Source organism: Hypomesus transpacificus, chromosome 4 (genome assembly GCF_021917145.1).
Source record: "Hypomesus transpacificus isolate Combined female chromosome 4, fHypTra1, whole genome shotgun sequence".
Classification (NCBI taxonomy): Eukaryota; Metazoa; Chordata; class Actinopteri; order Osmeriformes; family Osmeridae; genus Hypomesus; species Hypomesus transpacificus.
Genome location: NC_061063.1, coordinates 4,002,156 through 4,016,336, shown reverse-complemented (window position 1 = coordinate 4,016,336; position 14,181 = coordinate 4,002,156). Strand labels below are relative to the sequence as shown.

The 14,181-nt window shown below is 42.3% G+C and overlaps 3 protein-coding genes across 4 annotated transcripts; 1 reads left to right on the top strand and 2 right to left on the bottom strand.

Annotated features, from left to right (window-relative positions):
• Positions 1–2,264: 2,264 nt before the first annotated feature.
• nudc (nudC nuclear distribution protein) lies at positions 2,265–6,044 on the bottom strand. The gene is made up of 9 exons (XM_047019170.1): positions 5,833–6,044; positions 5,244–5,321; positions 4,913–5,128; positions 4,753–4,830; positions 4,378–4,491; positions 4,053–4,247; positions 3,883–3,966; positions 3,617–3,735; positions 2,265–2,637 (listed from the first exon to the last, which is right to left on the bottom strand). Exons 1-9 carry the CDS (start codon positions 5,905–5,907, stop codon positions 2,586–2,588), a joined length of 1,011 nt encoding a protein of 336 aa, XP_046875126.1. The 5' UTR covers positions 5,908–6,044; the 3' UTR covers positions 2,265–2,585.
• Positions 6,045–7,296: 1,252 nt separating this feature from the next.
• On the top strand, positions 7,297–8,364 carry nr0b2b (nuclear receptor subfamily 0, group B, member 2b). Its single transcript, XM_047019652.1, has 2 exons — positions 7,297–7,960; positions 8,099–8,364. The coding sequence occupies exons 1-2, from the start codon at positions 7,393–7,395 to the stop codon at positions 8,347–8,349; spliced, it is 819 nt and encodes a 272-aa protein (XP_046875608.1). The 5' UTR covers positions 7,297–7,392; the 3' UTR covers positions 8,350–8,364.
• Positions 8,365–8,993: 629 nt separating this feature from the next.
• On the bottom strand, positions 8,994–12,825 carry kdf1b (keratinocyte differentiation factor 1b). 2 transcript variants are annotated; one of them, XM_047019622.1, is made up of 4 exons: positions 12,652–12,825; positions 10,917–11,848; positions 10,764–10,838; positions 8,994–10,518 (listed from the first exon to the last, which is right to left on the bottom strand). In XM_047019622.1, the coding sequence occupies exons 2-4, from the start codon at positions 11,827–11,829 to the stop codon at positions 10,412–10,414; spliced, it is 1,095 nt and encodes a 364-aa protein (XP_046875578.1). In that variant the 5' UTR covers positions 11,830–11,848; positions 12,652–12,825; the 3' UTR covers positions 8,994–10,411. The 2 variants fall into 2 exon arrangements, with proteins under 2 accessions (XP_046875578.1, XP_046875579.1); XM_047019623.1 differs by having other exon boundaries at positions 8,994–10,506; positions 12,652–12,824.
• Between the last annotated feature and the right edge of the window lie 1,356 nt (positions 12,826–14,181).

The window sequence follows — 14,181 nt, the reverse complement described above, 5'->3', positions numbered from 1 at the left end:
AGTGTGTGTTTCAAATACGCTCTGCAGAGTGTGGCCGGCACCCAGGTGGCAAGGGAGGGCATGTGGACTCCAAACAGCAGAGCTAATTGATGTGTGGCATAATCGTTATTATGCTACACGGACAAGAAAGCCACAACAAGTAAGAGGCCAGGATCGACCAGTCAGTGTTCCAGACAGGTGTTTCACATCATACGCGGACTGGCCAGATGAACGCAATACAGTAACATGGGGATGGATGGGTGTTTGTTTATTGGCATTTGCCATGTTGGGAAACGGTAGATGTATTGCTCAGTTATTGACCAGGGTAGATCCTCCTCCTTGGCCGAGCGCCCTCTCACATATTCCTGCGTTTCCAGGAATATTTCGCCAAGCGGGCTGTGGAGGAGAGAGGGCGAAGCGGCCTCCGCAAACAGTACGATTATGATGGTGAGTCACAGAGCAAGGCCTTCTGGGTGATTTATGAGAGTCCGTCGCCAAAAACAAGTCGTCAAGTCTGGAAAAGCTAGTCAGCGGAGCGGTGGGGGCGGTGTGTTTGCAGACCCCCCCCTCCAGCCCCCTCGCCCATCAACCCACCCCAACCCCGTCCTCTGATGTCTGTGTGTCTTCGCTAATGAAGAAATTCTCATACCTGGGTGAGACATTGCTCTCAGCTGAGCAGACTCTGCCTCTCCCACTGCTCTCAACCTCTGCTAGTCACCCGTCCACTCGCCCAACCCATACCCAGGGTCCAGCCGTGGAAGAAAGACAACTCAGAGGCCTGATTCTGGAACACGAAACACCGGTGACTGTGAAGTGGAGATCCATGTAATAATTCGGATATTAAGCTTGAAATAAAAAGGTCTTCCACTGTCAGTGTTCAAAAACAACTGACCATCTGGGCTTTCTGAGCCTTCATAAATCCCTATGACAAGAAAACAAAACGCACAAACCCCTGAATGGTCAGAAGGCACTGCCGAAGATTAATTGCATTACTGCAAAGGTAGAAAGGTTATCATTCAGACAGATCCTAGAATTGAAGTCAGGTATTTCTCTCAAGGAAAAGGCACATTTATTAAGGCTGAACAGATTAGCCCAAAGGTTTTTAAGATGCACATGTGCAATTTCACGCATCTGGAACACTTGCTAGCTAGCATAAGCTAATGTATGTCCCCTAACAGCCACCAGCAAGATGATGACACTCTCACCATCCTGACAGAACCAGACAACTTAGCAGTAGGCAGTAGCACCAAGTAGAAAAGACTTGTAAACAAACTAGTCTGCCCTTACTGAAGTAACATTTAGCCGAGATGCAAGAAGTCTAGTGTGGCCTATGTGAGAAAGCTTGTGTCTCTCACCTTAATAATGACATGTTGATTAACACCCATGCTGATAATGACACTGTAAGGAAAAACAGCAGACATATGTGATACATAGAAACCATTGTCTGTCATTGTCCTTCTTAATGGTGTGGTGAATATCACATTTAAACCTAACTTCTAGCTGGACTGTAAGCTACTGTACTGCTTCAATGGACACCGTACTCCTATTTGGAGTCAGTATTCTTTACATAAGACAGTGATCATCCTCCTAATGTGAACAATAACTTCAAATACACCATTCACAATAAATATGAGTTAGAGTAAATAGTCTAGTCATAGGCCCAATCAGATGTTCTCAACCTTTGTTTTAGAAAACAGTGAGACTCCATGGATAAACATGATGGGGGCAATGAAAGCCACAGTAGATTTTGAGGTCAACTTGCGCCCCCTGGTGGCACCAAATTGAAAACAAAATTGGGGATTTATAAGACTAGTGAGGATATTAAATGTGACATTTCTGATCTGTCATTACTTCAATGGCACGTTTTTCTACACCTTGATCAAAGTAATACCCTTAATAGTGATATGTATCATCGATACCATGTGAAATACGACTCATAACCAAAGCCCACATGGAATACTCAAGTCTCAAGGTAATGCATGGTGTTATTACTCCATACTCACCACCTGCTGCTTTCAAACATGCGAGTCAGCACTCCTTGGTCTTGGACTTCATCCAAAAGCAATAGACTGGGATGGTCATTGACTCGGGGAACTTCACTGGTTGACCTAGCCTTCAACTTTAGGATTCTTTACTTTCAATTCATAGCTGGTAACATTTTATTATATGAGAACAAATAAAAGTGAGCCATTCAACACTTCCGCCTAACAACCTGTTATATCTCTCTACCAGTTAACTGACGTGATTTTGGGGGGGTTGACCAAATGACCACAAATCACACTGGGTTGGTTTCAACTAATATTTTAAAGGATTCCAACATTACTTTAAACATTTAATGAACACATGCAACAGAACAAGGATAGGCGTTTCAGAGAAGTTTCTGTTACAGTAACCAAAACTGAACGGACACTGTCAACCTCAGAATGCACAGATCAGAACAGAGCCAGCAGGTGGAGAAAGAAACAAAGGAAAGAGAGATTGAGAGCGTGAAGAGAGTTCGTTAGACTGCAGTATTAGCTGAGGTGGATTCTGACAAGGATTCATACAGTGTTTTTCACAAGCTGCCCAGGAGGATTGGACGTCCAGGCCGACAGGTGTAAAGCTTCTCAGCTGAATTTGGCTTTAGAGAAGTCCATCTCTGGGTGCTGAGACATGAACCTGGAAAACATACAAAACACACAAAACACACGTCAGTCAAGGAAACACTAAAGTGAAAACACCTACAAAGAAAATATATGGTCGTAAAAAGAACAGTTTACAATGGACTTTATGCATAGTGCCCTTGCAGCAATGAAGGTCTAACCGTAGTAAAAGTCATCAAAGAAGCTGAAAATGTTTAATGACAGGAAGTGACACACATTGTAAGCTGTTGCAAGTTGAACGAAGGTAACCTGACATTCAACCATGCATGGCGGTTGGAATCGTGAGATCACGACCACGTAAGAATCCATCTTGCCAAGCTCCACGTTATAAGGCTGTGCCCAAACCATTGTGGTTCAGACAGATGGTAATCACCTAGCAGGTAAGTTTTTTGAAGTGCCCGTCGTTTTTCAAACAGTTTCCAAGCAGACCTCCCAGATAGTCCTGCGTAACGAAAGGTCCCCTGACATTGGCCTGGCTCTAGACCCCCAGTAGGATGGGTAAATAACCTCTGGCCTAATAACACAAGTGATAAAGGCAACTTCCTCCATATCCCCTTCTGGCTCTTCTGTCTATTTAAATAACCATTCTCATCAAGTCATAAAAGTGGATTATGAGCACAGGACATGAAAGTACAGGCCTGATTTCACCAATGATGCAATATTGATATGAGAGACCTATTTGCGGTGGAGGTAACCGTCTGTCGTCTGGGAACCTGGTACAGACGTCTCCCAGTATTTTATTACAGTCATCTAAGAGTGGCCTGGCCCTGACAGTGAAGCCGTGGAAGCAGAGTGACCGCCTTCACCTTTCCCTGGTTAGCCTAGACTTACGAAACATTGACCTCTCCTCTAAGAAGAGCCATAAAAGGCTTTGTTAAACCAACAACACTATACAGTAGCTGCTCTGATGTGTCAGATAAAAAAACAAACTCCGGGTGACTCCTAAGAGTCTCCGTGGAGATGTACAGGAGTTGTATGTGGGACAGGAATCCTACTTCTTGAGAATGTCTTGTTTCTTCTGCTCTTCGGAGGTGGGTAGGCCCATGGATTTCTGCCTCTGGTCATACATCATCTTCTCCACCATGCTGCGTGTCTCTCCGTCCAGGTCTGACAACTGTTCAGCAGGGACATGGGAAGACAGACCGGCAAAAACAGAGACCAATGGGGTTTAGAAAGATCAGTGTTGGTTTAGTCATTCTGTTTGAATAGCTTCACCATATAGGATGATGATATTATAGCTCTTCACTTAAGCACTGGTCACCTTTGAGTTCTCCGGACAGATTTTCTTGGTGTTGAGCTCCGGGTCTGTCGATACGATCTTATTCCACCACTCCATTTTGTTAATCTGAGATGGCAAAAAAATGTTGATCAATGTTCCAAACGGTTCTTGTTTAACAGACAGGTGGTCTCCCGCTCCACCACGGCCCCTACCTTCTCCAGGTGGATGGTGACGACTTTGCCGTCCTCTATCAGCCAGGAGCTCTCCTCCACCTTGATGTCGTTGAAAAGCTGGCCATCGATCACTGGAGGATGGCCCTTCAGGCCCACCTTCAGAGAGCGCCGCTGGATATCCACCACCACGTCCTTCCCCTTCATACGGAAGTTCACGTCAAAGGGCACCAGCAACTGAGGAAAGATGATAAAGGGGGCAAAACATGTGAAGGCATGCCCTGTTCCTGACTGATCCATCCGATTCACCGACAGAACACCATGTGGTATTATTGTTGAGGCTATGATTGAACAGCAGATTTCTTACATCCACATCTGACAGGCTCTGTGTCCACCTGTAGTTGGGCAGGTCAGCTCCATTCCCTGAGTTTGGCTTCAGTTTGTCTTTGTCTTTCTCATCCTCCTCTCCCTCTGAATCAGACTGGCGGAAAGAAAAGGGGTTATTAAAACAACGGAATCAGTTACTTTTTGGTCAAGCATTGCTTTTTTTTTTGTATACAGGATTTGAATAAGAAATCAAGTTGAATTTGATTTGAATAGCCTTTTTTACAATCACACACTCCCAAAGAGCTGCACCTAAACCAACCAACACCCTCAACGAAGACAAGGGAAATAATCCCAGGAAAACTCCCAGAGAAATGTTTTTAGAAACCTTGTGAGTCTGCTGTTAAGCTTCTCTTACCGCTTTGTCTCCCTTCTCTGGGGCTGGTTCCACATTGTTTTTGGGGGCTTCTTTTTGTTCTTCTTGTTTTCTCTTTTTCTACGGAAAAGTAGCATACAGCAATGACATGCCTGAATCAAGAAATGGACTTACATAGGATTGACTGTAATGACCTTAGTACCTGATCAATTTCAGACTGAAGTCTCTCTGCTTCCTCATCTGTCAGCTCCCGGATCTTGGGCTCATCTGCTTCTTTCTTCTTCTTCTTTTCCTCTTCCTTGGACAACTTTGCTGCCCTCTCAGCCTTCTCCTTCTTCTCCTTCTCCTGTTTGGACTGTTTCTCTCTCTGGGCCTTTAGGGCTATCTGGCTGTGGTGGGCAAATGACTCCTTAACCAGCTGAGAGGGGAAAGACAGATGTTAAGAGGGGGATTTAAGAGGAACTTCAAGTAAATTGTGATGATTAAACTCTTTGGGTGAGGTGCTCTTTCCTTATGTAAGAGTGAAAACCCACCTTCTCTGGCGCACCTGCCTCTCCACCTATGAAGAAATCCGTTTTTCGCCGTAAGAAGCTAAAAAATGTATTGACTAACTGTTGAGAGAAGAAATAGTGTTAGGCTCATGATCCCTCAATGATAATATTGATTATTGTAGGTAGCTACATAGCTACTGATTCCAGGGCATGTTTGATTCTAAGACAGATTTGACGTTGCCAACCAGCCTTTAATGCCAATTTATGTAAATACCAGCTTTCTAACTCGCTAGCTAATTATACTGGCTAGGGCTAGAAAGAAAGGTTGTCATAACGTTAACGTACTGCAGCTAGTACAAATTCAAACACTGTAGCTAACGCAATCACACTGATTTAAGGTAGCCCAACTACTGTAGCTAGCTAGCTAGGCTGCTTGTAAGAAATAGTAGAGCAACATGTCTATGCAACTTATTATTAGCACAGTTATCTATTTTCTTTCTCATCGACTGTGTTTAGGCAGTAGCTAAGTTAATGCAGCATGTCAGCCTCGTTTTTGTAAGCGAGCGATGTTGGTTTGCTAGCTAGGTAGCTAAACGCGCTAGCTAGCTATCTTGAGCAATGTATTAGCTACCTCTTGCACCCCTCCTTCGTGTTGTTGTGCCATAACCAGCAACATTCCGTCATACTTTTCTTCATCATCACCCATATTCAATGTTAGGCAAAATATTCACTGTACGATAGCTAAACAGACAGTTAGCTAGCTAAATGGGGATGGTGGTAACAATGTTAAGTCACGCTGTTGTAGACAACTACTTCCTGGAAACAGCGTGTAACTGGTAACTCTGCGAGACAAGAAAAATCTACCGAATCAAAACTACTAGTCAGGGACTTACATTTTGAGTGACAGACAAATAAACCAACAAGAAACTACCATAAATGAGCGGTTGAGCCAGTAAAACCAGAGACGTAAAATAGTGGGAAACAGAGAGCACCCAATGATTGTAAGAGAGCACCGAATGATCAGAATATTTTAGAACACAAATAAGTACAAATACATTTAGCAAAAAACACTTTATTTATATCCTAGCGAACCCCTCACTGTACATGTACAGGGAAGCGCATAGTGCAACCTCTCAGACCATTCAGACCATGGGAAAAACATGCTACAGCATCATTGCTATTTGCTACAAGTAAAATCATGTTACTTAATGTTTCACATGGTAGATTGACAATTCTACATTAACAAATACATAAAGGCCTACATACACAAATACTAGAGCAACTAACCCCCACCCCCCGTAAAAAATCGAAAAATGTCATAACTGAAAGTTATGAAATGAAACATGTTTAAACTAAGTGACTAAGATTAGTGCTTATGATGTTTATTATCATAAGATTATTATTTTTACTGATTAGCAGGTGATATCTCTGATACAGGAGTCACTGACCGAGAGCTCACTGCTTCTGTGACCCAGATAAAATACTTGTGGAAGCATGATTAAACCATTTAAATAAACTGAGATGAAACAGATTGTTAATATATTGATTGTTCTGCTGTAGTTACGTTTAACTCACACAATTTTCGTCATAAAAACAAAAAAAAACATCTGTGTTGGGATTTAGAAAATACAATTTTTTTATACTAGTGTTTCAAGTAGGTTACTTATATTGACCCCACATATACAGTAGTTATGTCTAGATGTTATTTGGCCAAACATGCCAACATTTTATAATATCATATTTTTTATTTTATGTTCACGTGGAAGTTTGTGAAGTAAGTGAAGTAAAGTGAAGTAAAGTAAACTGAATTCAATGTGGTTGGCAGATTGGGGTGGCACTCTGAGCATTGACCCTGGTAGTCCTTGGTAACCTGGTACAGCCTCGTGAGTTAACGACTGAGGTAAACATGATAAATGTCATTCACCCCACCAGCAGCCTCACTTCCCTTCCACCGTGACTGTCACAGCGTGTGTCTTATTGCCTCCACGTGGAGAAGCCTAACTCAGCCAGCAGTCCAGGGTCATTCTGTTTTTTTCACCAGGTCAAGGCTGACTTGTCATAGAAAGGGGATGCAATCTTTAAATAGGAATTGGTGACTGAAGCTACACTCCATACATGATCATCCAACCCAGAGAGTAGGTTGGTCTGTGTTCCTTGTCGCAGCATCGCCATTTGGATTAATTCATTCAACATGTTTCCTCTTGATGAGATGAAGACAGAGTGCTATTGCTCGGGTTCCCAAGATCAACACCATCACACCATCCTATACAGTATCCTCAGCCAGAAGGACAGCAGTTACCTGAACAACAACAACAACCTGAACAACTATGCCATGCCACACAACTGCCACTGTGAGCAGAGGAAGGCAGTTTGCCTGAAGAACCCTGACGGTGCCTGTCAAATTGCATCTGATGTTCTGGTCAAAACTGTGCGGTTCATGAAAAGTTTGCCATCTTTCAGTCAGTTACCCTCAGAAGACCAGCTAGCACTGCTAAGGGACTCCTGGGCTCCCCTCTTTCTTCTGGGGCTGGCCCAGGAGAGGATGGTCTTCGAGGTGGCTGAATTACCAGATTCCAGCAAGCTGCGGAGGATTCTGCTCAGCGGTCAGGGCCAGAGTCGTGAAGAGGAGGATGAAAGGAGGTGCCTGCCTACCCTTGCTGGGGTGCACAAACTCAGATGCTGCTTAGACAAGCTCTTGGATCTGGGTCTCAGTCCAAAAGAATACGCTTATCTAAAGGGAACGTTGTTGTTTAATCCAGGTAAGAAATCTAAATCAGTTCAGTATCAATTCTGAGAAATCTGGTCACACTAAAACTTTAATGTAAAACTTTACATGGCAATGTATGTGTTCTACAGACATGTTAACGTCTTCTTTAACGCTTACGTCTCCTTTGCAGATGTACAAGGACTTGGTGTCTCTTCACATATTGAAAGTCTACAACAAGAAGCCCAGAAAGCTCTCCAAGAGGTAATACTAAATGATCAACAGGGAAAGGACCGCTTTAGACGTATTCTTCTAGTAGCCTCAACCACACAGACTGTCAGTCAAAACCTTCTAACAGAACTGTTCTTCAGACCTGTCATCGGCCAGGAAGACCTGTTTGAGTTGTTAAATGAGATGCTTTTCATGAGACAAGAATATAGCTGAACACAAACTTTTAAGAGTGAGACATGTCTGTGTGTAAATTATAAATCTATGTTTTATACCATGGCTTTTAGAGCTAAATATGTATGTTTTATAGAAAATAAAAAAACGTTCCTATATCACACATTGCTGTCACAGTAAACTTATATATATATGTATTCTATCTCCCTCTTGTGGAAGTTCATGGCTGAATGGACCATAAAGAAATACTGAGCAGTAAAAATATTTCATGTTTAAGATGACCAGTGTGCTCTCTTTAAACCAATGAATCAATCTAGAGTATATGTATAGAAAATAAGGATATGGGGAAAATATAACAATTTGTAAATTGCATCTGCAACTTTGCATCTGGAGAAAATTGCATGTTATTGGCTGCAATCTACACAGGACAAGCTGAAAAATAAAAATCGTCCAAAGAGGGAGTTGGACTGTAAGGTAAGGATTCTGTCATTAGACAAAATCATACTGAGAAAAAAAACTATACAGAAAGTGCATCATGCTAATTTTATTTTATCCAACCCATATATTTCCAATGAACCCACAGCTATTTCGATTTTACATAATTGGCCAGAACAAGATAAACCTGTTTTAAAAAAGCTCTTTCATGCTTAACTGAAAGTGTACACAGGGAAGAGCATTCATGGAAATGAGTGAGTAGTTTTGTTTATTAGAAACAGATATTAAAAACAAAAGGTGGACCTCGATACATAATGACCTCACTAAGAAATCAATGACTTTACAGGTGCAACACAGAGTTAGTGTACTATTAAAATATGCCAACTCTGAATATTATTTCCCACCATGGCAATTAAGTTAAACTGCTGGTCATGTGGTTTGGTTGTGACAATCAATTAATAAAATATTTAGAGGGTATCATGTTCCCAAGAGTGGTTCAGGGATTCAGAGTGGCCAGTACAGTATGGCCTGGCCAATTCACCCACGTCATTGCAAACTTCTTTTTTACAGCCACATTTCTACATATAAAAAAGTCTGTGTACATTGACTGTACATTTTACTTCAAATTAGTTACAGAAAGGGAGAGAGACATACTCAAGTGACTCATATACGTGTGTCACTTTAGTGTTACTGCTTAAAAAGAATGAAAACACAAGACACTTTTACAAGACACATGACTCAGCACTGACTGGAAACTACAGGTCTGATTCTTCAGATATTACAATGGATTTACAATTTTTGTCCCACTTCATCAGAACAAACTAATGTCACAAAGCTTTCATGAAACATTTGGCAATAATATCTTATGTACAAACAAATTATTAGCAAATTATTTCTTGCAAGTGTATCCTTACAAAAATAGTTTGAAGAAGGAATTACTTAACAATATAATATAACAATCATTCTGTCTTACGTGCAGGTTTACAACACATCAACAACTGGCAAAATAAATGGGAAATGTTGAAAGGATTTGTCCCCTCATTTCCAATACATGGGCATTTGGGTTTAATGTACATAAACGAATGATACAAGTTACAAAAAGCATACAAAAAGTATAACAATCCTCACACCATATCTTTCATACTATGAGTATGGGATGAGGTATGGCTCCTTTTTTCATTCTTTCTGTGGTTTTGAGACTAAAACATTCCAGCCGGCTCCCGTGTTGCATAGTATAGAGCTTGACCAACAAGAAATGGAACTTCAGCTACAGAGAAGAGTCACATTTCACAACCACACAGCCAGATTCATTCAAGGGTAAAGGGACATGACATACTTGGAAACAGCGACATTATACACGTGAACACTCCAGGATAGACACAGTTTGCTAATGGAAGTTCACAATATATTGTCAACTTTCTGACCCAATTAGAGTCAGGCTGTCCTCACCAAGAATGACAAATGACAGAATTAGATATACATCACAACCCTGAGTACACTATAATCCTTCATTTACAGATGGCATGACACTCAACTGTCGTAAAAATATAGCTGATCAAATGAACCTCTCTCTTCCAAAGAAGCTCCATGTGCTTCTGAACTGTGTGCAATTCTCTTCATCTTTGAAGAAATCATCTTTCAAGGTTCTGCTGTAGATGCATGTCTGAAGTCATGTTCTCACATAGGTCTGCAAGAGAGGGGCCCCAGAGGAAACAACTTCTGTGTGACTTAGGGAGTGCGTCGTTGAAGAGCCTGAGGTATGACCTGATAAGACAACTGGAATTGTCAGGTGAGGTTCAACAAACAATGAGTCAGTGATTTCCGTAAAGTATTTCCAGCACATGCGACAGTAAAATGAAAACACGTACACTGGAAAGACTAACCCTCAGACAATATTGGAGTAGTTTCAATATTACTACAGTGAGAGGATGCATTTCACTGACCATAAATATGGGAAACTGTAAGCTTGATCAAATGAATGGTTAAACTAGTATTAAAAACAATGTGAAGGTAAGTCTTACCTTCACTGTTCCACCTCATTTTCCTGGCATAAATGTCTGAGCGTGTTTCCTCAGATATCTGGACGTTATAGTCATCTGTGAAAGGACAAACTCACAATATAACATCTTCTACAATATTTCATAAAACCTCTGGGAAATGGAAGCCAAACTTACTGTTGTTGCTGAAGGAGAACGAGTCACTGTCCTTCATTGTTTCATTGCCACTGTCTGAGAGGGTCCTGGTGGCCTTGGTGTAGGGGGGCCTCCTCTTGCTCTTGCGTGTGCTGATGCGTATGATGCCACGAACCAATCGACACTCAGCGTCCTGTTGCTCCAGTTTGTGCTCTTCTGCCAGCTCGCTGATCAGCTGGTTGATCTGGCTCGTCTTCTTCAGGAACACAGAGTCTGAGGTGCATTTGGCCAGCTCTTCTATCTGGTACTCTGAGTAAAGCTCCAACAGCTTCTTGGCAATGAGGGAATCAACGTCCTCATTGCTGTAACCCCAATTGTCATCGTCGAGCGAGAATGACGGCGGGCTGGGCCGTCTCTCGCTATACACCCGGGGTTTGGTAGTGACGTCTGAGTCCTCCTGGGTCAGAGTGTCCACCCTGACTCCATGGAAGTGGATGTCCTCTGGCCAGCTTCCGTCCTCCTTGCTGGGAGAGGACTCCCGGTCTCCCGGCTTGATTTCCTGGAGGTTGACCTTCTCTGGCTCGTCAGGGGAGCTCTCCTCGGGCTCCAGGCACGGGGCCAGTACGGTGCGCTGGCAGACCCTGTAGAGGCCGCAAGTCAGCACGCTGCACACAAAACTTCTGCAGCTGCCAGGAGAGGCGCACAGTCCACAGCTGTGAGCACCAGGCTCTGCCGAACCAGGGATGAAGCCGATAGTCTCAGACTCCTTCCAATTGGCATCCTTGGGGTGGGCTTTGTGGGTGCTCTGCTCCCCCCTGCTTTGTGGTGTTTCCTGCACTGGGTCCACACAACGCTCCTCGTACGACTTCTTGCTGGTGCTACTGCTCCGAGAGAGGCTGACCCCCTGTATGCAGCCATCTGGCTCTGAAAAGGGTCTCTGACTGCTGATAGGCATGGCTTAGTTGGTCCCAGGCCTAAAATAGGCAGGTAAAAGGAAAACAAGATTGTAAGTCTCAACAGCAGTCTTAACAATACCATCAACGACCTTGGTGTCAATGTGTATTGTCTAAATAACACCATGTTGACTACAGGTACTACCACCTTGGGATAGGGCCTATCATCCTCTCCAAACCTGTTAGCACTGTCTACATGGCAGAGCATCTTATAGGGCCCTGCAAAGTCATCCAACAAGGTATTTGTGTATAGTAGTGTGTAGCCTATTGTGTTGGGATGAACTCAACATTTTAGGATGTGTATTACAACTAACGCTACAAAGAAACCGTAGGATTTTACATAGGACTACGTATCTCTTTTAAACAGTTTAGGGGCCTACATTTAACAATTCAGACTATTTCACAAACCCATCAATGCAACTGTAGCAGGTGCCGAAAACAAATTTAAGCTTACTAGCTGACTAGTTGTGGGTCTTTTCGAAATGCTGGAATCATTTATGGCGAAAACAATTTTACACTGTGACGATATAATCTTACTTCCTAAAACTAAATGTTAGTGAAAAGCTAACAAGGCCTCATTTGTTGACATTACGCTACGTGGACATACCGAAAACCAATTGGTAAAACAATTTGAAAGTAAATCTAAATGAGCTTTTCAGGTCAAATATCTTCTCGTTTGACACGTTTACAGTTGGACACATAGGCTCTTACAGCACGGAACCGGATTATATACGCAAGCCTACTATAATAAGAAAAAGAAACAAAAAATTTCGACATAAGTCGTTGTCACTTTCTGTCTCAATTTTTGTTGACAATATACTTACGGCATAGAATTGGTCGCAGGACGCTTCCCAAACTACACTCCGTTTGTTATAGGGCTATTCTTGTGGATGGATACATACTTTCTATATACATAACGCAATGGGAAAATAGACGGTAGCGGCGTACACTATAGTTTCCTCAAATTTCTCCAAGTTACCTGCGCGTCAAGGTACAAGCTCAGCCCACAGGTGCTTGATGACGTCATACACACGCTCCTGATTCCAAATTTAGTGTGGGCCTACAAGAAAATATATTATAGTATGGAAAACGCACAGGCGTTGAAAAGGTCTTACGAAAGCCCTTTTGTGGCTGTACACGAATGCACCTCCCGAAAAAAACAGTTTGAAAGTCGTCAACATCAATTGATTGAACTGTAAATCATTTACAAGATTCCCACCAATTGTAGCAGAGGCTAAGCAGCATTTTGACAATAGATGGCGCCCTCAGCATGTGTAAATATGAAACCAGTTACAATATCAGAAATGCATGGGATAGGGATGTCAGGCTATCCAATACCTCGTAATTCTAAGGGAATCCGCTGTAACCCCATGTATAAAATGGAAAACGTTTGATGCCAGTGACTACTTACCTCAGCTAATTTAATTTCCTCACATGGTAGGCCCTTATCTTCTATAATTGGAGCTCTGGGCATACACACTGAGTTTGTGGTTGTCACTGAGTGCCCTGAGGAGTTGGGGCTGCTGCAGGCAAGAGATGAATTACCACTCTCATGTGTAACAGGTTATTTCAGTTTTATGATGCTTGGTCTCACTGCTCAGAGATGGACAATGGTTGGTGTAGTATATTCCATGCTGAGTTGGGGTTTGGCTGGTTAACAATGCAGAGCCAGTACTGGTTACAGCTGTGGGTCTGGTGCTTAAATAATTGTAGTTTGGAACGGTCTTAGCCATCTAATCCAGTCACAACAACATCTAAAGTAAGTTATTAGTTTATCAAAGTCTTTAATTATTAATTTGATTTAATTCTTTTGGTTTGGTTTGACTTACTATGTGGAATAAAAGCACCACTTTTGGAAGACATGGATACACTAATATCTGGCTATGTATATATTTTTATACTGAGTTTATACTCAGTAGAACAGTTATGGAAGTCCTTTTCATGCATTTTCCTACATACCTGAAACATGTCTTTTTAGTGATTTCATTACAGACGAAGTGTCTGTGTTACATTTCTGCTTCTTGCATCACTGGGACTTCCAAGCTCTGCCAGCCTGACCCTGACACCGAGCTTGTTGCTCTGGATGCCCTTGTTATATTTATTAATGATGTCTCCCTGCAAACCCCTGATGGGGATGGGACCTGCATTGTATGCTTCAGTGCTGCAGTCTGCCCTAGACATGACACACACCTTATCAAAGTCTTTGCTATCATGTTGACTCTTTAGGCGTTCTCTCGAATGCAGTTGCACCACAAACCTTCCATGTTGTCCTTGTTTCTTAGCATGTGCTTTACCTTCTGTGGAAAAAAGTAGATACCCTTTGTGTTGTGTTCAGATTTGGTAACCCAATCAGT

Excerpts from the sequence above, each read along its gene's own strand:
- kdf1b (XM_047019622.1), bottom strand. The coding sequence starts at position 11,829 with ATGCCTATCAGCAGTCAGAGACCCTTTTCAGAGCCAGATGGCTGCATA. Across the intron at positions 10,839-10,916 it reads GTTCTCCTTCAGCAACAACA|ATGACTATAACGTCCAGATA; the intron begins GTAAGTTTGGCT and ends GTCCTTTCACAG. Across the intron at positions 10,519-10,763 it reads AATGAGGTGGAACAGTGAAG|TTGTCTTATCAGGTCATACC; the intron begins GTAAGACTTACC and ends TGACAATTCCAG.
- nr0b2b (XM_047019652.1), top strand. The coding sequence starts at position 7,393 with ATGTTTCCTCTTGATGAGATGAAGACAGAGTGCTATTGCTCGGGTTCC. Across the intron at positions 7,961-8,098 it reads AACGTTGTTGTTTAATCCAG|ATGTACAAGGACTTGGTGTC; the intron begins GTAAGAAATCTA and ends TCTCCTTTGCAG.
- nudc (XM_047019170.1), bottom strand. The coding sequence starts at position 5,907 with ATGGGTGATGATGAAGAAAAGTATGACGGAATGTTGCTGGTTATGGCA. Across the intron at positions 4,248-4,377 it reads AGAGCCTGTCAGATGTGGAT|TTGCTGGTGCCCTTTGACGT; the intron begins GTAAGAAATCTG and ends ATCTTTCCTCAG. Across the intron at positions 2,638-3,616 it reads AAACAAGACATTCTCAAGAA|GTTCATGTCTCAGCACCCAG; the intron begins GTAGGATTCCTG and ends TATGTTTTCCAG.